Source organism: Mesocricetus auratus, unplaced genomic scaffold (genome assembly GCF_017639785.1).
Source record: "Mesocricetus auratus isolate SY011 unplaced genomic scaffold, BCM_Maur_2.0 Super-Scaffold_100037, whole genome shotgun sequence".
Lineage (NCBI taxonomy): Eukaryota > Metazoa > Chordata > Mammalia > Rodentia > Cricetidae > Mesocricetus > Mesocricetus auratus.
In genome coordinates, this window is record NW_024429215.1 from 6,178,141 (window position 1) to 6,199,511 (window position 21,371).

Sequence of the window (21,371 nt, forward strand, 5' to 3'; positions counted from 1 at the left end):
GGCATTAGCTCTTGTAGACAAGGCTGGTCTCGAACTCACAGAGATCCCCCTGCCTCTGCCACCCGAGTGCTGGGATTAAAGGTATATGCCACCAGTGCCTGGCTAATAGATAAATCTTTTAAAAAGAAAAAACTGTATGATAAAGGGGTTTACTGTGTGGGAAAAAAGTTATTTTAAATTCCAACACAGTAATCACCCTTCAAAAAGAGTTCTCCAGCTGGGTAAGGTAGCTCATACCTGCAATCCTGGCACCCAAGAGGCTGAGGCAGGAGCATTTCTGCGAGTTCGAGCTATTTTCAGTTATAGAATGAGACTCTGTTTCCATAACATCAAAAGTTAATTCTTGACTTTTATTTTAAATTTGCCACGGGCCTGCGATTGTAGCTTAGGGGTAAAGTACTTGGTTTAGTACCCTGCACTAAAAAGCAAAAACTGAAACATTGGAAGGAAAAAAAATGAGGATTTTAATCTGCAAATCCGAGGGCCTGGAGAGATGGCTTAGCAGTTAACACTACTGGCATCTCGTCTAGAGGACCTTGGTTCGGCTCCCAGCACCCACATGATGACTCACACCCATCTGTAACTCCAATTCCAGATGCCCAGATGTCCTCTTCTGGCCTCCTCAGGGAGTTAGGCCTGCAAGTCATACACGGACATACATACAGGCAAAACACTCATACATGTAAACAAAATAAATGGCCAGGGGCCAGCCAGATGGCTCAGTGGGTAACATGCTTGCCGCTAAGCCTGCAGCCTGAGTTCAAACCCTGGGACCCACTGAATGCAGACAAAAATCAACTCCCGAAATTTAATCTTCTCATCTCCATACACATGCTGAGGCATGTGTATCATTCCTTAAAATATATAATTATAGCAGCTGAGTGGTGGTGGCACATGCCTTTAATCCCAGCACTCGGGAGACAGAGACAGGTAGGTCTCTGAGTCTGAGGTCAGCCTGGTCTACAGAAGACAACCAAAATTACACAGAGGAAACCCTGACTCAAAATACCAATATATATATGATATTTCTGAGTATGGATGAATGAACCTAGGTGAGGGGGTTAGAAGGGAGATGGGAGAAAGGGACATGAGGAGGGAAGGGGTTTCCAAGGAAGGATAAAGTCACTAACATTCACTGAGCATCATTTACCATAGGCCGGTCACTGCTTTTAATCCTTCAACAAGTGTAATAATGTGGTATCACACCATTTTACAATCAAAGAAAATACAGCCGTGTTGTCCACTCCCCTCGAAGGTCTAGGAGAGGACCCAGCAGGAAGCTACAGTACAAAAAACAAAACAAAACAAAACAACAAAAAAAAAAGGTGAAGGGGTTAATAGTGGAGTCTGGAGGCCTGGAATGTTCCGCAGCAATCAGCCACCAAGGCTCCCGGCTTCGCTGCCCATCTCCAGGCAGTCTCTTCTCACCCCACGCGGCTACACCCTGTTTTTCTGGGGCGGGAGGCCACCAAGAGCGGAGCTCCTGCTGCGCCGGTCAACGGTAACTAAGGTGCCCATGCAGAGGAGGACCAGGCCGGCCAGCCCCAAACGAATGAGGTTTGCCTGAGTATAGTCCGAGGAGCCAGAACCTGTAGGCCAAGGGGAGGGAGACAGGGTGTTGGTCCCTTGTCCCAGAGTCATGACGGTCTTCTGCATATCTGACACACGCAGGTGGAGTCGCAGACTCAACTCCCAAGTCTCTAAGCGGAATTGGGGTTGATGTCCCTGGACCCTGGGGACCCTTGGGTCTGCAGAAGGACCAGAACACCTCACCTTCGGAGCTGATGACCAGTGGCTGACTGCGCTGTGACAGCACATAGGGGGCAGAGGGCGTGTGGTAATAGCAACTGTAGGTGCCCGGGGCACTGGCGCCCACCAGGGGGAAGTCAGCCCAGGCCTGCAGAGAGTCGATGTACTGCAGAGGGGTCGCCACGCCCACGCGGTACAGCGCGAAACTCATGCCTGGCATGCGGCCTGCACAGCGCAGGCTTACGTTGGCTCCTGGGGCCACCACAGGTCCAGGCAGTGCCACCAGTGATGGTCTGGGCAGCTGAACTATGGAACACAGGTAAGGTCTTAAATAGGCTGGCTCGTCTATCTTCCCTTCCTCCTCCCTTCTCTTCTGCCTCTCTTCCCAGCCCCCAAGCTCACCCTCTTCTTCCCGCATGTTCGAGAATCTTTCCGTCTACCTCCCTATGTCTCCCTCCTTGTGACCCCACCCCACCCCCACACTCCACCTGAATCTCACTCCAGTTCCCTTCTCCCATTCCTCCCGAACCTCACCTGTCACCAGCAGTTCCAGGACATTGCTGGACTGGGACCAGACACCCAGTTCCCAGTCTGTCCTGCGGTAGCGGCAGTAATAACTGCCCCCCTGGGCCAGAGTCACCTCCTCCAGGAAGAACTCAGCCAGCTCCGTGGCCACATCCCGGAAGCGCAGGGGGGTAACGACGCCGGTTCTGAAGAGTGCAAACCGCCAGGCAGGTTGGGGTGCCCGGCACCTCAAGGTTACGTTCACTCCAGGAGTCACAACTGCAGCAGGATGAGCCCCCAGCCGTGGCGGGGGGGATGAGGCTGGGGGAGCTTAAAAGAAAAGTGCTTGGGTTCTCAGGACCCTCCATTCCAGAAGCCTCAGGGGACCAAGCAGAAATTGGACAGACACCCATCTCTCTTGATCATACATCTCTATAAAGGAGGGGAGGGCCCGAGTGCAATTACAGATGGCCCAAACCAGATGAAAATTACAGCGCTCTAACATTGAGCTGTTTTTGTTTTGTTTTGTTTTTCAAGGCAGGGTTTCTCTGTGTAGCACCCATAGCTGTATTGGAACTAGCTCCGTAGGCCAGGCTTGCCTATGATTCACAGAAATCCACCTGCCTCTGCCTCCTCAGGGCTGGCATTAAAGGCTTGCACAACCATGCCTGTTACGATAAGACCACAGAGATGGCTGAGGTTAAGAGCACTGGCTGCTCTTCCAGAAGTCCTGAGTTCGATTCCCAGCAACCATATGGTGGCTCACAACCATCTATAATGAGATCTGGTGCCCTACATAATAAGTAAATAAATAAATCTTTAAAAAAAAGCGTGAGGGGGAACCTTGCATGGGGGACCTTGGTGGGTTTGGGGCAGAAGAGAAGAGGAAGACAGGAAAACTCCTATCTGCCCCAGAGTATCCGTGGGGAAGACAGCAGAGGAGACCCCTCCCTCATCTTATGATGCTCCTTCCCTTAAGTACCAAGAATGCCCACCTCTAACTTGGAGTGTTTTGTTATGGAATATCTGTTCACACTGTGAAGGTATGTTTTTGCCAGGGCACCTTCTGATTGGTTTAATAAAGAGCTGAATAGCCAATAGCTAGGCAGGAAGTGGTTAGGCAGGACTTCCAGGGTCAGTGAGAACTCTGGGAAGAAAGGCGGGAACACCATGGAGACGTGGAAGAGTTGGACACACAGAACCGGAGGGAAGAGGGAGGTAAAAGCCACGTGGAAGACCATAGATTAATAAAAACATGGCATAATTTAAATTATAAGAGCTAGTGAGGCCGGGTGGCTCACGCCTTTAATCCCAGCACTCGGGAGGCAGAGGCAGGCGGATCTCTGTGAGTTCGAGACCAGCCTGGTCTACAATAGCTAGTTCCAGGACAGCCTCCAAAGCCACAGAGAAACCCTGCCTCAAAAAACAAAAACAAAAAAAAACAAAAACAAAAAACAAAAAAAAAAAGAGCTAGTGAGACAAGCCTAAGCTAATGACCAAGGTTTCATATTTAATAAGTCTCCTTGCCATTATTTGTGAGCTGGCAGCCCAAATGAAGGTCTGACCCATAATTTGTTTGTGTGCCAATGACTGAACCCAGAACCTTACGCACTGTGGGTAATCACTCACTCTACCGCTGAGATACAGCCTCAAACCGCCTCCATAATTTTTTTTTTTTGAGACAAGGTTTTGTGTAACTCTAGCAGGCCTTGAACTGGCTATGTAGTGGAGAATGACCTTGAACTTCCAATACTCCTGGACTATAAGCATGTGCCACCATCAGGACCACCACCTCCCTCCTCATCTATGCAACACCCGGGCCTGCTAGGCAAACAATCCACCAACCAAGCGAAATCCCCAACCCTTTCTCCAAGGCACAGTTTCAAAACAACATACCATAAATTGTTACTTTGTTTCGTTTGGTCTTATTGTTGCTGTTTTTTGTTTATCTGTTCTGAAACAACGGTCACTATGTAGCCCAGTTTGTCCTAGAGCTCACTATGGTGTAGTCTGCCTTCAAACTTGTAATCCTTCTGTCTCAGCTTCCAAGTGCTAGGATGATAGACCTATACCACCACACCTCACTGTAAGGGGTTATGGTTTGCCACATGTCAATAATTGCTGCTATGGTTTGAACACGTTCCCCAGCTTACTCTTTGATATAAGTGTCGAAAGGTGGCTCCTTACCAGGTGATAGAATAGGGAGCTGAAGATATGACTCAGCAGTTAAGAGTGTTTACTGCTCTTGCAGAGGACCTGGGTTTAACTCCTGGCACCCACACTGAGCAACTGATAACTACTTGTAACTCTAGCTCCAGGGGGATCTTGACACCTCTGACCTCTGCGGGCACCTGCACTCATGTACATATACTCCCCCAAAGACACAAACACATACACCTAATTTAAAAGACAAAAAGAAATCTTTTTTCTTAAACAGGTGATAGAACAGAAAACCAGGTGTAATGGGGTATGTGTAGTCATCCCTCAGCGGGGGCAGGGGTGTGGCTCAGTGGTAGAACACCTCCTTAGGATGCCCCAGGGACGAGCTGGGAATATTGCTGATGAGCGAGCCATAGCCCACTATGTAAAAGACCACAGGTTCAAACCAACCTTAGTATATATGCAAACAACAGAAGCATAACATGATCAACGGTCCAACGATTCCACTGCCTCACCGTAGGCAAACTTATTTGTAAATCAATTTAAAAAGTAAAAAAATAACAACTAACGATTGGAAAAGAGCTCCAAGGCAGATTGTTAAGTTTAACATTTAAGATCCGGAACAGAATGGGTCATGAAATACCAATTTTGATCTGGCCGGAAAAGGAGGAAGTGTGTAAATGCGTGGTGTGTATGAATGCATGGAAAACTTTTTTAGGTGTGTATGAATGCATGGAAAACTTTTTGTAGGATCCGAAGTTTGTTTCTAGGATCCGAAGTTTGTTTCGGGAACACAGGAAGAGGAAGGGGAAAATTGTTGTGTCTTTTCACTGAGTCTTTTTTTTTTTCTTTTTTGGTTTTTCGAGACAGGGTTTCTCTGTGGCTTTTGGAGGCTGTCCTGGAACTAGCTCTTGCAGACCAGGCTGGTCTCGAACTCACAGAGATCCACTTGCCTCTGCCTTCCAAGTGCTGGGATTAAAGGCATGTGCCACCACTGCCCGGCTTTCACTGAGTTTTTGTAACCTTGAGTACTCATTAGCTTTATCACTTTAAGTTATAATAATAAAACGAATTTAAAATCAGGGAACTGGAACAACGGCTCAGCAGTAAAAAGGGCTTGCTGCTTTTGCAAAAGACTGGGGTTGGATTCTCAGCACCACGTGGTGGCTCACAACTACCTGTGACTCCAGCTCCAGAGAATCCTAAAGCTTCTTCTGAACCCTGCCAGCACCAGGCATACACACGGTGCAAATACATGCATACAGGCAAAACACTCGCACACATACAACGAAATTAAGCTAACTGATAACTCAGGTATGAATGGCTTTCCTGATGGCTCTCGTTCAAAACTGGAATCTAATGGAAGAAAGTTAAAGAGAAAGGAAACATCAACTCCATGCGAAAATCCAAAATGAAACCATCTTGGGGTAGGGGAACCCTCCTTTTATGGAAAGCAGGCTCCGGTGAGAGACGCTGGTATAATTGGCATTGCAGGAAATCCTATGTCTGGAGCCCCGGACTATGCCAGGATCTGAGCCTACAGTTTACTTATGTTAACTATTTTAAACTTTTGCAACCCATTTTCCAGAGAAGGAAACGGAGTCTTCAAGGTCCCTGGTTTGTTCAAGGCCACACAATAAAGATGATGGTCTATGAGCTTGTGGGAGCTCGCTAACTCTGGACTGACAGCTGGGGAACCTGCATGGGACCAAACTGGGCCCTCTGAATGTGGGTGACAGTTATGTGGTTTGGGCAGTCTGTGAGGACACTGGCAGTGTGACCAGGATTTATCCCTAGTGCTTGAACTGGCTTCTTGGAGCCCGTTCTCTTTGGAGGAATAACTTGCTCAGCCTACATATGGGGGGGGGGGGAGAGCCCTGGTCCTGCCTCAAAGAGAGGTACCAGACTTTATTGACTCCCCATGGGAAGCCTTACCCTCTCTGGGGAGTGGATGGGGTGGGGTAGGGGGGAGGAGGGGAGAGTGGGAGGGAGTGGTATGTAAACTGAGAAAAGATTGTTTTAAAATAAAAACGTCAACAAAAAGATGATGGTCTAGTTTAGGGCTCCCTAATATCCATATTCATGGTTTTCTATACTCACCTATAATGATCACTAAAGGGATGAAGAAAAGGGAAGGGAGAGGAGAGGAAAGGGGGAAAGGAGGAAAGGAATGGAGGAGAGAGGAGAAGACGTGGGGAGGGGGGGAAGACGGAATGGAAAGAAGTAAGAGGAAGAAGGAGCCCGGCGTTGGTGGCGCACGCCTTTAGTCCCAGCACTCGGGAGGCAGAAACAGGAGGATCTCTGTGAGTTCGAGACTAGCTTGGTCTGCAAGAGCTAGATCCAGGACAGCCTCCAAAGCCACAGAGAAACCCAGTCTCGAAGGAAAGGAGACAGGAGAAAAGGAATAAGGGAGGTGGGCGTCAATGGATAAAAAGGAGAAGAAGAGAAGGGGAGGAGGAGAGGGAGATAAAGAAATGTAGGTGAAGCTGGGCATCAGAATGAAATGAGCTGTTGGAGACGGATGTGAGCAGCATAAAGAGCATTTGGAGTGTGCCACTCACCGGTTAGCGTCAAGTCCCCACGACACGCAGGCCCTGCAGAAGGTTAGGAGTCAGCTCTTCACAAGGCTTTGTGACTACCAGTTCTCGCTCATCGGGAGCCCTAGACTCTGATTGCACAGCTTCGCTTTTCCTTCCGGAAACTAAGACTCCTATCCCCGTCTTTTCAAGGATGCAGCAAAACTTCCACTCCCCAGATATTTAAGAAGCCAGTGGTCTGACTCAAGCGGACCTTTGCGCCCCCTTGGGGTTTGGAAGTCTGGATACCCTCCTCTTTCCAATGCGGGAGTCCGGTCCCTCTGCCGTGAGAACTGAGTATTCCTTGACCCTAGATACCACTTAACTTTCCTGGAGATCCAGAGAAACCTAACCTCACCCCAGACCCAGCAGCCTGTCTCCTCCCACTTAGGACTCGGGTATCTGGGTACCAGTCCCGACGCCTTTTTCTAAACTGGATGTTGAATTCCAGACGACCAGCCTCAGCTCTCAGCCCAGCCAAGGACCCACCCCCACGCAGGGGAGCGACAGCTCACAGAGAGTCAACAGCTGGAGGATCAGCGACAGGATCATGGCGGGCACTCTCCGGAAAAGGCGGAAAAGACTGGTCCTGCCTTCTGCCTGCCGAGGGAATGAAGCAACACCAGAAAGCCATGTGAGAGCCCTGTTTAGGGAAGAGAGGAGTCAGGTGGAGGCCCCTGGGTAACTGTGTCATAGCCCCGCTGTCTTGGAAAAAGTTGCAAGGGAACAGTCATGACCTCTGATGTTCATTAATTCAACTTAAAAGTAGGGGAGGGGGGCTGGGAATGTTGTACTAAGAGAGACTGCTTTCCGGGTGTGCTCTAGCCTAGGTGTTGAGAAAAGAAAAAAAAAAAAAAAAAAAGAGGAGGAAAGGGAAAAATATCCTTGCTCACAATATACGCTGTCCTGGTGAAAAAGAGAAGGCACAGAGACCATCACCGCCTGACAGCCCCGGAGTCCCGGGTGTCTCACTTACTCAAGCCAGATACTCTTTCTTTCTTTCTTTTCTTTTTTTTCTTTTCTTTTTCTTTTTGTGATGTGCACGTTCTTGGGAGGCTCAGGCTTGTAATCCCACCTACTTTGGAAAGCCGAAGCAAGAGGACCCCAAGTTCAACAAGTTCAAAGCTTGCGGGACCAACTTGAGCCATTTAATAAAACCTTGTCTCAAAATAAAAACTAAAAGACAGGGCACGAAAACGTGACAGTTCACAGGAAAGGATTGCCTAGAATCCACCAGATGAAGCCTGGGGGAGAGGTTAAGACGTTGAGCTAGAGGGGCTGGGGGCGTGCCTCGGTGGCAGATGGACCTGCCCTGATTTCAGTCGCAAAATAAAAAACTAAAGGCAGGGCAGGCCGGGCAGTGGTGGCATAACCCTTTAATCCCAACACTTGGATCTATGTGAGTTCGAGGCCAGCTTGTGCCAGGACAGGCTCCAAAGTTACACAAAGAAACCCTGTCACGCAAAACCTAAACAAACAGAAAGACCAGGGCAGGGGCGTAAAAAGGTGGCAGCCCACAGCAAAGGGCTTGCCTAGAATCCGCCAGTTAGAGCCTGGGGGCGTGGTTCAGAGCACGAGGGGCTGGCTGGAGGCGTGGCTCGGTGGTTTATGGTTTCAGTCTCCAGCGAAACCAAAGGGCGGGAGGGGGAGCTGCACGCTGGTAACGTAAGACCCAGACAGTCCTTAACCTATTTGGTATCAATTTAGACCTTCCAGAATGAGGGATGTCCAGTTGTGGTTTTAAAGTGAAACGGACTTTCTTGCGGGAGAACTCAAAGTTACTCCTTTTTTCCCCCTTTTTTGGTCTTCTTGTTTTTTTGTTTTTGTTTTTTTTTGGTTTTTCGAGACAGGGTTTCTCTGTGGCTTTGGAGGCTGTCCTGGAACTAGCTCTTGTGCACCAGGCTGGTCTCGAACTCACAGAGATCCTCCTGCCTCTGCCTCCTGAGTGCAGGGATTAAAGGCGTGCACCACCAACGTCCGGCCAAAGTTACTCTTTTGATGCATTTTTTTGTTTGTTTGTTTTGTTTTTCGAGATAGGGTTTCTCTGTTGCTTTGAAGGCCGTCCTGGAACTCACTTTGTAGACCAGGCTGGCCTCGAACTCACAGAGATCCGCCTGCCTCTGCTTCCGGAGTGCTGGGATTAAAGGCGTGCACCACCAACGCCTGGCTTTGATGCATTTTTTTAAAGCTAAAATAAAACGTTGAGACCAGCAGGTGTGCAAAGTCCCCGTGGTTTAAATCTTTGCTGCCAAGTTTCTCTGTTCTAGTTTGAGTCGGCTGAGCCTCACTCTGGAACTACAACTCCCGCCAGGCTCCACGCCCTCGCCTTCCTACTCTGAAAGGCCCGGCCCAGGGGGCGGAGCCTCACGCAAGGAAAGGGACCACAACTCCCAGAGACCTCCGCGCCCTAGTCGCCTGCAAGACCAAGATGGCGGCGAGTAAGTACTGGGCCCTGGGGTGCTCGGGGCTCAGGTAGTTCCGGGGAGCGGTGGGCTGAGCCGCGACCGAGGCTCAGGAGAGCTCTGGGGGCGCGGTGGGGTCCGTCCCAGAGGAGGGGCGCGGCGGCCACGAGGGTGCTCTTGCAGGGCCGGGGTGGTACGAGAGGGTTAGAGGTCACCGCAGCAGCAGCCCCCCCAAGGGTGACTCTTCTCCCACCTCTCCAGGACTCAGCGCCTTCCTCAAGAATGCCTGGGCGGAGCATCCGGTGCTGGTGGTGTCTTTCTCAGTCTGGGGCCTGGGTGAGTGCCCCGGGAGCCCATGTCCGTCCTCCTTGAGGTCATCAGCATTCCACAGTTGGTCTTGCGTCCCCCGACATTGCTGTAGCCCCCCTCGCCGCCCCACGCACACCCACGCAAGAGGTGCACCTGCAACCTTGCTCGTGCAGAATTCCTCGGGGAAGTCTGTCGTCGGCAAATCTCCCTGCAAGCCTCCCCGGCGAGGAACCTGCTGTGGGACAGGGCGGTTCGCAGTTCAGATGCGCCCAAGCCCTGGAGGGGGTGGGGGTGGGAGCCGACTGTTAAGCAAATTCTGGTTCTGAAGGTCTGGGGGCGGGGGGAGGGGGGTGTTGGCAGGCATAGCAGTCCCGCAGTTATTCCGAACGAAGTGTGATAGTGAAGTTCTAGAACCCACCGCCATGACTTCAAATGAGCTAGGATGCTCCAAAGCATGCGGTTTCAATTAGAAAATATGTTGGGATAATGATCTGAGGTGTACACGATCCGGTTGTTTGTTTTTTGAGACAGGGTTTCTGTGTCTTGGAACTCGCTCGGTAGACCAGGCTGATCTCGAACGCACACAGATCCATCGCCTGCCTCTGCCTCCGGAGTGCTGGGATTAAAGGCATGCGCCATCAACGCCCCCGTGTGTGACTCTGAATCCTAGGGATTTAATTTAGGGTGTGTGTGTGTCTGTCTATCTGTGTGTCTGTCTGTCTGAATCCTAGGGATTTAACTTAGGTTGTGTGTGTGTGTGTGTGTGACTCTGAGTCCTAGGGATTTAACTCAGGTTGTCAGTTTTGGCAGCAGGTAGACGTACTTTTACAACTCCATGGTTAAATCCTTCCTAGGATGTTTTTTTTTTGTACCTTTGTAGTTTTCTTTTTTCTAGGGGGAAACACACAATTTAGCTCAGGCTGGCCTCAAACTCAAAGCAGTCTGCCTTGGCTTCTCAAGTGTTGCTATTACGGGCATAAGTCACCAGCACCCCTCAAATCTTTAAAAGTGCATGGCCTGTGGAGTCCAGGAAGACACATACATGACCCTTTGAAGCTGGAATTACAGTTGTGAGCTAAGGGACACGGCTGCTGGGAATTGAACTCTGGAGTCCGATGGGAGATCGGCGAGTGCTCCTAACTGAGGCGCCATCTCTCCAGCCCTTTCAAAGTAGATTTTTGTGTATGGGTGTTTGTGTATGCCACATGTGTGTGGGAGTTTCTTGGATACCCTGGAGCTGGAGCTACAGTTGCAGAAGTTGTGAGCATCCAATCTAGGTGCTAGGAGCCGAACTCTGCAAAGGCGACACGTTCTTTTTTACCGAGCCATCTCCAGCCCCTTTTAAACACGTGCAGTTGAAGATGTGAAATTATTACCTTATGTCAGCAACACTGGCCTATTAACGTTCCCGTTATACACCGCCTCCACTCCTGAAGACTCTTGGCTGTAGCCCACATGGGCTAATCCAAAAGCTATCAACCTGTGACCAGCCTGTGGGCCTCATGTGTTCATGAGTGTTAGGCTCCATCCTCTCCGCTGCTCCCCAGTCTCAGGAGTCACACTGACCTGTTAAGTGGGGATGCTGGAGTGCTGAGGGAACTACCAAAGGGCCTGGCTGGGTAGGCCGGCCCTTCCCGCTCCCCTTGGCCAGGGCTGTTGCTCCCCTTTCCCACCTCGAGAGCCGCTGCATCCTTGGGTCTCACACTCATGTCTGTCTCCACAGCTATAATTATGCCCATAATCAGCCCCTACACCAAGTATGCCACCATGATCAACAAGGCCACACCCTACAACTACCCAGGTGAGCCGCCTGCGCTGTGGGGCGGGGCAGACAGCTGTGTCGCAGAGTCCCTGCTGCGTTCGGACGTTCTTTATACCTTTACCATGCCTGGAGTTTGTCTCTCGGGGTCTCTGGGTTCCTCCACCCATTGGGATCTCTCCCTTGCTTGCCTAATAACCTTGCTGCACTTCCGGCCCTCATGCCTCTCCTTCTCACCTGGCGTCTGTACTGTCTGAATACAGAGACAGACTAGGCTGCTCTCTACAGGGCACTAGGGACCTGCTGGTCTCAGTGGCTCATCCTCTTGTTTTATAGTACCTGTTCGAGATAATGGGAACATGCCCGATGTGCCCAGCCACCCTCAGGACCCTCAGGGCCCAAGCCTGGAATGGCTGAAGAACCTGTGAATACTGCTGATGGACTACTTCCCTGTTGCCCCCCAATAAAACTGAAAACCAACCGCAGAGTCTTTTTGTTGTTGCTTTGAGAGAAGGAAGTCTCACTGTATATGTAGCCTAGGCTGACCTGGAACTCAAGTGTGTAGCCAGGGTGGCCTCACACTAGCAAAACATCTTCCGCCTTGGCCTCCAATCCCAGAACCTGAGTGTTTCAGGGATGGGAGCAGCAGACAGTGGCCTGGACAAGTGTACGTGTGGTGGTGGGGGGTCTGTTTATTGGGGAGAGAGAATTAGTCAAAGGGTGGGCTGGCTAGGGTAGGGTAGGGTAGCAGTTTGTCCGGCCCTCGAGAAACCCAACTTGAATCCAAGGCCTCATCTGCTTCAAAGCCAAAGTCGTCCTCAACCTTAATCTGGAAAGAGAATCAGATGTGAGTGGGTATGGAGACTTAGGAGACAAACCCCACCCCGACCCACGCACCCAATCAGCCTCTGGGCCCTGGTTTCCCAGGCCATTCTCACTTTCAGGCAACCCTGAGTAGCTTCCCTCAACTGACTTCCTCTTCTCCCTCTGTTCCTGCGTCTAGTCACATTCTTCAAACTCTAACCCTAAATTTTCCAACTTCTTTCCCGTCCTCAATCCTGTTGCCACCCTGCCCAGCCCTCGCCCAGCCCCGGGCCCCTCAGGCCCAGCTCAGGGTTCTTACCACGCCTTGGCCCCAGCCCTCGGCTCCCACCTGCACGGGGGCCAGTTCTGGGGTCAACGAGGCTCCCACCCGGGGTGCCCGCCGCCTCTTCCGCCCACTGGGCCCCTCGCCAGGGGCTGGGCTGCTGGGGTCTAAGGGTGCAGGTGTCCTTTGGAGTGGGGAAAGCCCCTCTTTCTCTGGAGGCTCATTCTCAGCATTGCCTGGGGTGGGGACATCTGTACCTTGGCTGCCATCATCCTGGCAAAATGAGAATTGGAGGCGGTTAAAGACTTAACTGGACTGTACACGTTAGTCACCCCAACCTGCCTGGAGAGCGGAGCTCACCTCCAACACGATGGTGAACTGGCTAGCCCGGTAGTCATCCCCGTAAGAGTCCAGCACCCTCATGAGGAACCTGTGAGGACAGAAATGTAGGCACTGGGCATCTTCTGGGGGAGGGAAGTAACAGAGAAAAGTCCAGATCTCCCTTTACTTCAATCTAAACTTGTCCCAGACTAGAAAGGTTTGGAGCTCTGGAGCCTGAGAGCATAGCCTGGGAACCTGCCTCACCCACAGTGTCAAAGATAAGTCGACATCCTTGTCTGGGCTAGGTGCTGTAGTTGTACATTCCAAAGACTATTCCCTAAATTACACGGTGTCAGCATCTGGCGAACATTCAGTTGAATTCCAGTTTTGTTGTTGGTAATGAAGACTAAATCCAGGGCTTTGAACATGCCTCACGAGTATTGCACCGCTGAGCTAGGAGGCTCAAACTTGTTTGTTTTTCTGAGATAGGGTTTCTCTGTGTAATAGCCTTGGCTATCTCTGCTTTGTAGACCAGGCTGACCTCCAACTCAGAGAAATCCACCTACCTGTATCTCCTGAGTGCTGGGATTAAAGGTGTTGTGCCACCACCACCAGTGACACAAAAGATTTTAAAAATAAACTAATTAAAAACAATTGCACACCTTTAACCCCAGCACTTGGGAGGCAGAGGCAGGTGGACCTTCAAGTTCGAGGACACACTGGTCTACACAGAGAGTTCCAGGACAGCCAAAAATCCAGGCCACAAAGACTAGAAGACCCAAAAGGAACAAAACACCCATCCAACAAAGACAAGCTTAGAATCAGGACCTAGAACTATAATCATCCCAGATGCCTAAACACCAGTTTAAGAACCCAACCAATCAGCAACAGCCAAGGCAACATGGGACCACCAGATCCCAGCTATCCAAAGACAGTAAGACCTGAGTATTCCAACGCAACTGAAACACAAGAAAATGGCCTTAAAAACAACTGTATGAAGATGACAGAGGTCCTTAAAGGAAATGAAAAACTGGCTTACAGAAATCAAGGAGGAAACCAATAACTCCTTTAAAGAATGCCAAGAAAACCCAAACACCTGAAGGAAACTGAAAACACAGGAAAACCAAAATAGAAGCAACAAAGAAAACACAAACAGGGAATTCTGGAAAAGTGATCAGGAACTACAGATGCAAGCGTCATCTATAGAATACAAGAGATAGAAGAAAGAATTTCATTCACTGAAGATAAGATAGAAGAACTAGATTATCATTCAAAGAAAATGTTAGGCAGGGCCTTGGTGGTTCACACCTTTAATCCCAGCAAGCGGATCTCTGAGTTTGAGGCCAGCCTAGTCTACAGAGTGAGTTCCAGGGCAACCTTCAAAGCAATACAGAGAAACCCTGTCTCAAAAAACCAAAAAGAAAATGTTAAAAAAAAAAAAAACTTGTAACACAAAACATCTAGAAAATCTGAAACACAATGAAAAAAATCAAATCTAAGAGCAAAAAGAATAGAGGAAGAATCCCAACTTAAAACCCAGAGAATATGTTTTTTTGTTTGTTTGTTTGTTTTTCGAGACAGAGTTTTTCTGTGGCTTTGGAGGCTGTCCTGGAACTAGCTCTTGTAGACCAGGCTGGCCTCGAACTCACAGAGATCCACCTGCCTCTGCCTCCCAAGTGCTGGGATTAAAGGCGTGTGCCACCAACACCCGGCCAGAGAATATGTTTAACAAAATCATTGAAGAAAACTTTCCAAACCTAAAGAAGGACATGCCTATAAAAGTACAAGAAGCTTACAGAACACCAAAAGATCGGATCAGGAAAGAAAATCCCCAAGTCACATAGTAATCAAAACACTAAACATACAGAAGAAAGAAAGAATATTAAAAGCTGCAAGGGATGCAGGGTGGTTGTGGCGCACACCTTTAATGCCAGTACTTGGGAGGCACAGGCAGGCGATCTCTGTGAGTTCAAGACCAGCCTGGTCTACAGAGTGACTTCCAGGACAGGTGTTACTGTGGAAGCTTCACCCAGCCCCTGGCATCCATACAACCAAAGAGTCTGGACTGTTATGGTGGAAGTTCCACCCAAGGCTTCCCCCTTTATCTCCCTCCAAACCCTGCTACATCTCAAGAGATCTGACAAATGATGACCCCTGCCCCAGAGATGCTCAAGACCACTCCCACAGGATATTTAAACTGCCCCCCAGAAACCAGACTCGTGGCTTTCTGGTTTCTCTTTCCTTTTTCCTCTCTGGGGGGTTGGAAGGCCATTTGGGAGAATTGTATCCATTAAGCGTGGGCTTTTTAAATTTGGTTTGATTTGGTCTGATTTGGATTGCTCTACTGGCGAAGAGGCTTATGGGGTGTAGAAACTTTTCACTAGGACTGTTACCCAGAACAATCCTGTCTAGGGGGAAAAAGCTGCGAGGGGAAAAAAAGTCAATTAAGTCTCCCAACCAAAAAAAGCACAGAGCCAGAGCAAGATGGTTCCAAGCAGACTTTCAAAGAAGAGCTAATACTCTTCACAAAATAGAAACAGAGGAACATTGTCAAATTCTTTTTATGAAGTCACAATTGCTCTGATACCCAAACCACACAAAGACTTAACAACAAAAGAAAATTACAGACCAATATTCCCTCATGAACACTGATGCAAAAATGTTTAATAAAATACTGGTAAACCGAACTCAAGAACACAACAAAAAGATCATTCACCGATCATTCACCATGATCAAGTAGGCTTCATCCCAGACACTCATGGAAGGTTCAATGGAAGACTGTCAATGTAATCCACCATATAAACAAACTGAAAGAAAAAATCCACATGATCGTCTCAGATGCCGAAAAAGCCTTTGACAAAATCCAACACCCCTTCATGATAAAGGTCTTGGAGAGATCAGGGATACAAGGAACATTCCTAAATATAATAAAGGAATATACAATAAGCTGATGTCGACATCAAACTAAATGGAGAAACTCGACGCAATTCCACTAAAATCAGGAATGACACAAAGATGTCCACTCTCTCCATATCTATTCAATATAGTACTCGAAGTTCTAGCTAGAGCAATGAGACAAAAGGAGAACTGGACAAGAATGGGAAATTTAGCAAACTGGAAAAGAAATCAAAGCATTGCTATTTACAGATGACATGATAGTATACATAAGTGACCTCAAAAATTCTACCAGGGAATACCTACAGCTGATAAACAACTTTGTTGAAGTAGCTGGATACAAGATTAACTCAAAAAATCAGTAGCCCTCTTATATACAAATGTGCTCACTCCTAAGTGGATATTAGCTATAAAGTAAAGGATAACCACGCTATCAACCACAGACCCACAGATGCTAGGGAACAAGGTGGGCTCAAGACGGATACTCAGATCTCTCTGGGAGTGGGAAATAGGAGGTGCTTTGTGGGTGGACTGAAGGAGGATGGTGATGTGAACATGGGGGGGGGGTGAGGGGAGAAATACTGAAAGACACTAGCGGAACGGTAGAAACCTGGCCTAAGGGTAATTCCCAAGGATGATCTACAAGGGTGATCCTTGCTAAGACTCCTAGCAATAGAGCAGCCTCAACCTGCCATCTCCTGTGACCAGGCAGGACTTCCAGTGGAGGGACTGGGACACCAATCCAGTCATATACCCTCTGTCCTGCCTGTGGGATGTGCTGGGTAACAGTAGCATAGAGGGAATGGTCAACCAACGGATGACTGGTCCAGCCTGAGACCCACACCGGGAGAGCAAACCTACCCCCGCACCCCCCGACACTGCCTGGGGCTCCAGGACCCAGAGGCTGGATGATGCAGAGACCTAGGATAGAGCCAAACAGGACTGGATAAAAACATCAATGTAATGATGTCCAGTGTTATTCTGACATACTCAAACGCACAGCATCCGCTAACCTGGCTCATAGGAGCTCACAGGGTCTTAACAACCCGGCAGCCCGGATGGGACCAACCTACGCCCTCTACATGTGTGTGACAGCTGTGCAGCTTGGTTCTTGAGTAGGACTCCTAACAGTGGGAGCAGGGGCTGTCCCTAATGCTTTGGCTGTCTCTAACCCTTTTGCTGGCTTCTGAGACACTATTCCCCATACTGGGTCGCCTTGTCCAGCCTTAATACACGGGGAGGTGCTTAGTGTCACAGCTACTAGATATGCCATGTTTTGTTGATATCCACGGGAGACCTGCCCTTTCCTGAACAGAAAGGGAGGGGTGGGGGACAGAAGGGTGGAGGTGGGTGTGACTGGGAGGAGAGGAGTAATGGGAAACTGTGGTTGGGATGTAAAATAAATAAAATTAAAGAAGGAGGCAGGGGGACAGAGAGACTGAACTCAGGGCCATGCACATACTAGGCAAATGCTGTACTGCTGAGCCCAGCCCTTCCTGGGGACTCTAGGTTGGTGGTCCACTAATGAGCCAAACCCCAGTCCCTTACTGGGAGATTCCAGGCAGCACGCAAGCACGTTACTACTTCTGAACTATATCCCCAGCGCGTGCCCGCTCTCTCCCTCTCTCTCTCTGTCTGTTTCTGTCTGTCTGTCTGTCTCTCTCTGTCTGTCTCTCTCTCTCTCTGCTCTGTCATTTAAGTTTGAGGGGTTTTTTTCCCTGTATACATGTATACCTCACACATGCCTGATGGCCACAGTGGCCAGGCGAGGGAGCTGGATCCCCAGACTGGAGGTACAGACAGCTGCGAGCCACGATGTGGGTGGTGGAAATTGAACCCGGGTCCTCTGCGAGAGCGGTAAACACTCTTAACCACCAAATCCACCTCTCCAGTCTGGGAATTTAAACTTTAATTTATCAAATACAAGGGGGGAAGAAAAGCCACCAGGAGCTGGCAGCTACCATGCCTGACAATGAATCCTGGGAACTGACTGGGTGAGGAGGATGGGGGGGGGGGTCGTCGCAGCGGCGCTGATGTGAAGACAGATAGGCAGAGATGGCTGAGAAGGAACAGCCTAGGGGGACCGGGACACCAGGACGGTGTTCTAAAGGCCGAATGTGCCAGGCCGTGGAGCTGAGAAGAGCTGGGTGGACTCGGCCTCACGGAGCTCCGAAACGTAAGCTTGTCCCTGCGCCAATGGGATACCAGGCGGGCAGCTGGCTACAGGGCCCACACCCTGCGGTCACGGTGTGACACCAGTGCCCGGCAGGAGGTGCCGACCTGAGCTAGCCACAGCGAAGAACTCTAGCTGAAGCCTCGCTGCAGCCTCCTGATGCTGCTGCCACCCTTAGGGCTGGAGGGCGCAGCTCTGAGACATAGCTGCTCTGAGATACAGCGGGTGAGCTCCGTGTGCTGCCTCCTTCCCGCCGTCCTCCCCACTCGCACGGAAAACACTCAGTCTGACCGCGTACCCGGTCCCAGCTCTTCTCTCCACCACCCGATCCCCCTTCTCCATTTATCTCATTCTGGGCCCTTCACCTCAGCTTTGACCCTGTGACTTGAGGAGAGAGGGCACACCGGGTGGACGGTGGTGGGAAGGCGTGGGAGCGGAGGCGCTGGGTCCCCCGGGGCACGCAGAACGGTACCTGCGCTCCTGCTGGAGTCTCCGAGTTATCCTCTGCACCTGGTGGAGCCTGTTCAAGACTCGCTCGTTGACCTGCAGGGAGGCGGAGGAAACGCAGTGGTTTGAATGAGGGCTGTCCTCAGAGGCTCCGGCATTTGAAGACTTGTGTCCCATACGTCGGCATTGTCTGGGGAGGTCTAGGGGGTGTGGTCATACCAGAGGAAGGACATCACTGGGCAGGGGTGGGGTGGGGGGATTGGCGAGGGCTCCGAGGTTTCAAAAGCCTCACACCATTCCCAGGGCTGTTTCTCTGCTTCATGCTTGCTGTTCGAGATGTGAGGCCTCAGCTTCCAGATGCCTCTCTGCTCCACCATTTTGCATTGGAACCCTCTGGAACCCTAGGCTGAAAGAAACTCTTCCTTAAGTTGCCCTGGCCATGGCATTTTACCACGGCAACAGAAAAGTAACTAATAGAGACGCCCAGGTCAGCTGGACTCCATCACGCCCCTATTCAGTCCTTCAGGGTTTCTGATGCCGCGCTCCCATGCGCCCGGCTCTATGGAGCCATTCTGGGGCCCGAGGCCCTACTAAGTTACTACTTTCTCCTGTCCACTGTGAGTTGATGCTACCCGCCCTCCTCACCAAGTGCCAGGGGCTGGCCTGACTCCCCAGACCACACTCCTGGTCCAGGGACGGCCTTTCTACTTTGTCTCCCTTCTATTTTGGCCTTCCCCCAAAGTCAGTTTCTAGCTAAAATGTCTCCTACTGAGGGAGTCGCCTCACCACCAAGTTGCGACACGGCTTCCCCGGCTATCACACCTGAACCCTGGCCACACACACCTACAATTTATTCATTCATTCACTCATTTATTTATGCAGCTCACTATGTAGCAACGGCTGGCCTAAAACTCGAAGAGCTCTGGCTCAGCTTAATTTTTTCTTTTTCTTTATTTATTCATTTATTATGGGGGGGGCATTCAAGACAGGGTTTCTCTGTGCAGCCCTGCCTGTCCTGGCTGGAACTTGCTCTATAGACCAGGCTGGTCTCGAACTCACAGAGATCCACCTGTCTCCACTGTGGTTTAAGTGCCGGGATTAGAGCCACGGGCCACCACCACCACCTGGCTCCTTTACTTTTTCTTCACATCCACATTTTCTTTACTTGGTTTGCTTACTGTCTGTCTCCCCACCCACAACATAAGCTCCCCAGTGACAGCAATGTGCCTGTGTCCCCCAGGCCTTAGCGGCGCCTGCCTGGTAGAGCCTCAGTCAAACCTTGCTGAATGAACGCTTACACGACTTTTCACTACGGACCTGAAATAACCCCCTTCCTTAGTTACTGTTCTATTGCTGTAAAGAGAGACCACGACCAAGGCAGATCGTGTAACAGACAGCAGTTTTAGAGGGCTAGTCCATTATCCTCATGGTGGGAAGCAGACAGACAGGGCTCTGACATCCCGATCTGCAGGCAGCAGGCAGAGAAAGAGACTGGGCCTGGCACGAGCTTTTGAAACCTCAAAGCCCCGCCCCCCAGAGACACACCTCCTCCAATAATGTCAGACCTCATAACCCTTCCCAAGTAGTTGAACTTAATGAAAAGAAAAGGTCAACCGAGCACCAATACTCGTCTCTGTTTCTCTCTGCTTCCTGATTATAGACGATCAGCTGTTCCACTCTCCCCCCACCATGCCATGCCTCCCCTGCCAAATTCTAAGCCAGAGTAAACCCTTCCTCAGGGTGCGGGGCAGTCTGATCCACATGGATCTGTTTATTTACTCGTCCTAGTACAAGAGGAAACGAAAAGAGAAGGAAACTAGGAGGAGGAGGGGGAGGAAGGGGAGGAGGAGGAGACAGTTTAAGCCTGAGGACCCCCAAATGGGAATCCACACTCACCTACCTGCTCGATCTCCCGGCAGCGCCGACCCAGAGCTTGGTACTTTCTTCTGTTTAGTTCCCGCTGGCGACGCCTGCGACCCCGGGCTGCCTCTTCCTCTTCATCCCGCTCCCGGAGTCCCGAACCACCCAGACCACCGGACACAAACTCCACTTCCGTCTCTAGCTCACTCTCCAGGATGTGGCCTCCAAACAGGGGAGGCAGAGCAAGCTCTGAGCCTGGTGGCGCTGAGAACTCTTCAAATCCCACGGCTGCCATGGTCCTGTGGGGCCGAGAGGTTTCAGGAGCCGGGCACTCGGGCTCTCCAGTTCCTCCTCAGACGCTCAGGGCCAGGGCCCAGCCTTCCTCTCTCACACCCAGGGGTCGAGGCCCCAACAACCCTCCTCCCTAACACCCCGGAATCAGACCCCAGCCTCCCTCCTCACATCCAGGGGCCCAGGCCCTACCCCTCCTCCCTATCACCCAGGAATCAGACCCCAGCCTCCCTCCTCACATCCAGGGGTCCAGGCCCTAACCCTCCTCCCTATCACCCAGGAATCAGACCCCAGCCTCGGACCTTTAGAGTCCACGCTCTCCTGCTTTCAGATCCATGAGGGCACACAAAATCCTAATCCTCCTCCCGCCCCCAGGGTGCTCCGGGACAGCCCCCAGCACCCCAAAAAGATTCCAAAGAGAAAGCACAAGCCACAACCCCCATCCTCCTGGGATCGCTAAGGCCGGCCGCTGCACATCACGCGCCTGGGTTTTCCGAGTTCTGGTGTACACAGGGCTCAGCCACTCACCCCTCTCTCTGCTCCAGCTCCATTTCTAGGGTCAGGAGAGACCTCGAGCCTCAGAGAGGTGGAGCCGGGCGCCAAACTACCCGTCCCATCAGGCCTTGCGACACAGGCACGCTCAGGATCCCCTGGGACTTGTGGTTTGCGCCCGACCCGCAGGCGCCTCGAAGCCCCGGGTTTATCTTTTCAGCGCCTCCGCCGATCGTCTGCGTCGTCGCCGTCTTGGTCTCTGCCTCCTCGTCGTCGCCGTGTCGTAGGCCCGGCCCACGACGTCGCACGCACTCGCCCGAGCCCGCCCCACTCCCCGGCTCTCCCG

The 21,371-nt window shown here is 50.8% G+C and overlaps 3 protein-coding genes across 4 annotated transcripts; 1 reads left to right on the top strand and 2 right to left on the bottom strand.

The window, feature by feature from the left end:
* Positions 1 to 1,142: 1,142 nt before the first annotated feature.
* Oscar (osteoclast associated Ig-like receptor) lies at positions 1,143 to 7,698 on the bottom strand. 2 transcript variants are annotated; one of them, XM_040733943.1, is made up of 5 exons: positions 7,505 to 7,698; positions 6,975 to 7,007; positions 2,284 to 2,459; positions 1,774 to 2,055; positions 1,143 to 1,589 (listed from the first exon to the last, which is right to left on the bottom strand). In XM_040733943.1, the coding sequence occupies exons 1-5, from the start codon at positions 7,681 to 7,683 to the stop codon at positions 1,438 to 1,440; spliced, it is 822 nt and encodes a 273-aa protein (XP_040589877.1). In that variant the 5' UTR covers positions 7,684 to 7,698; the 3' UTR covers positions 1,143 to 1,437. The 2 variants fall into 2 exon arrangements, with proteins under 2 accessions (XP_040589877.1, XP_005084243.1); XM_005084186.4 differs by having other exon boundaries at positions 2,284 to 2,583; positions 7,505 to 7,638.
* Positions 7,699 to 9,287: 1,589 nt separating this feature from the next.
* Positions 9,288 to 11,939, top strand: Ndufa3 (NADH:ubiquinone oxidoreductase subunit A3). Its single transcript, XM_005084148.4, has 4 exons — positions 9,288 to 9,427; positions 9,653 to 9,727; positions 11,424 to 11,501; positions 11,796 to 11,939. Exons 1-4 carry the CDS (start codon positions 9,418 to 9,420, stop codon positions 11,885 to 11,887), a joined length of 255 nt encoding a protein of 84 aa, XP_005084205.1. The 5' UTR covers positions 9,288 to 9,417; the 3' UTR covers positions 11,888 to 11,939.
* Positions 11,940 to 12,131: 192 nt separating this feature from the next.
* Tfpt (TCF3 fusion partner) lies at positions 12,132 to 21,324 on the bottom strand. Its single transcript, XM_005084146.4, has 6 exons — positions 21,062 to 21,324; positions 20,283 to 20,541; positions 18,408 to 18,478; positions 12,907 to 12,976; positions 12,583 to 12,819; positions 12,132 to 12,288 (listed from the first exon to the last, which is right to left on the bottom strand). Exons 1-6 carry the CDS (start codon positions 21,082 to 21,084, stop codon positions 12,169 to 12,171), a joined length of 780 nt encoding a protein of 259 aa, XP_005084203.2. The 5' UTR covers positions 21,085 to 21,324; the 3' UTR covers positions 12,132 to 12,168.
* Between the last annotated feature and the right edge of the window lie 47 nt (positions 21,325 to 21,371).

What these genes read in the sequence shown, in the direction of transcription:
- Oscar (XM_040733943.1), bottom strand. Translation starts at nt 7,683, where the DNA reads ATGACACAGTTACCCAGGGGCCTCCACCTGACTCCTCTCTTCCCTAAA. An exon ending in TGGGGACTTGACGCTAACCG is followed by an intron (nt 2,460 to 6,974) that starts GTGAGTGGCACA and finishes TGCACTCTTCAG; the next exon opens with AACCGGCGTCGTTACCCCCC. An exon ending in ACTGGTCATCAGCTCCGAAG is followed by an intron (nt 1,590 to 1,773) that starts GTGAGGTGTTCT and finishes CTTGGCCTACAG; the next exon opens with GTTCTGGCTCCTCGGACTAT.
- Ndufa3 (XM_005084148.4), top strand. An exon ending in TTTCTCAGTCTGGGGCCTGG is followed by an intron (nt 9,728 to 11,423) that starts GTGAGTGCCCCG and finishes CTGTCTCCACAG; the next exon opens with CTATAATTATGCCCATAATC. An exon ending in CACACCCTACAACTACCCAG is followed by an intron (nt 11,502 to 11,795) that starts GTGAGCCGCCTG and finishes CTTGTTTTATAG; the next exon opens with TACCTGTTCGAGATAATGGG.
- Tfpt (XM_005084146.4), bottom strand. Translation starts at nt 21,084, where the DNA reads ATGGAGCTGGAGCAGAGAGAGGG. An exon ending in GCTGCCGGGAGATCGAGCAG is followed by an intron (nt 18,479 to 20,282) that starts GTAGGTGAGTGT and finishes GCCTCCCTGCAG; the next exon opens with GTCAACGAGCGAGTCTTGAA. An exon ending in AGGGCTGGGGCCAAGGCGTG is followed by an intron (nt 12,289 to 12,582) that starts GTAAGAACCCTG and finishes TTCTCTTTCCAG; the next exon opens with ATTAAGGTTGAGGACGACTT.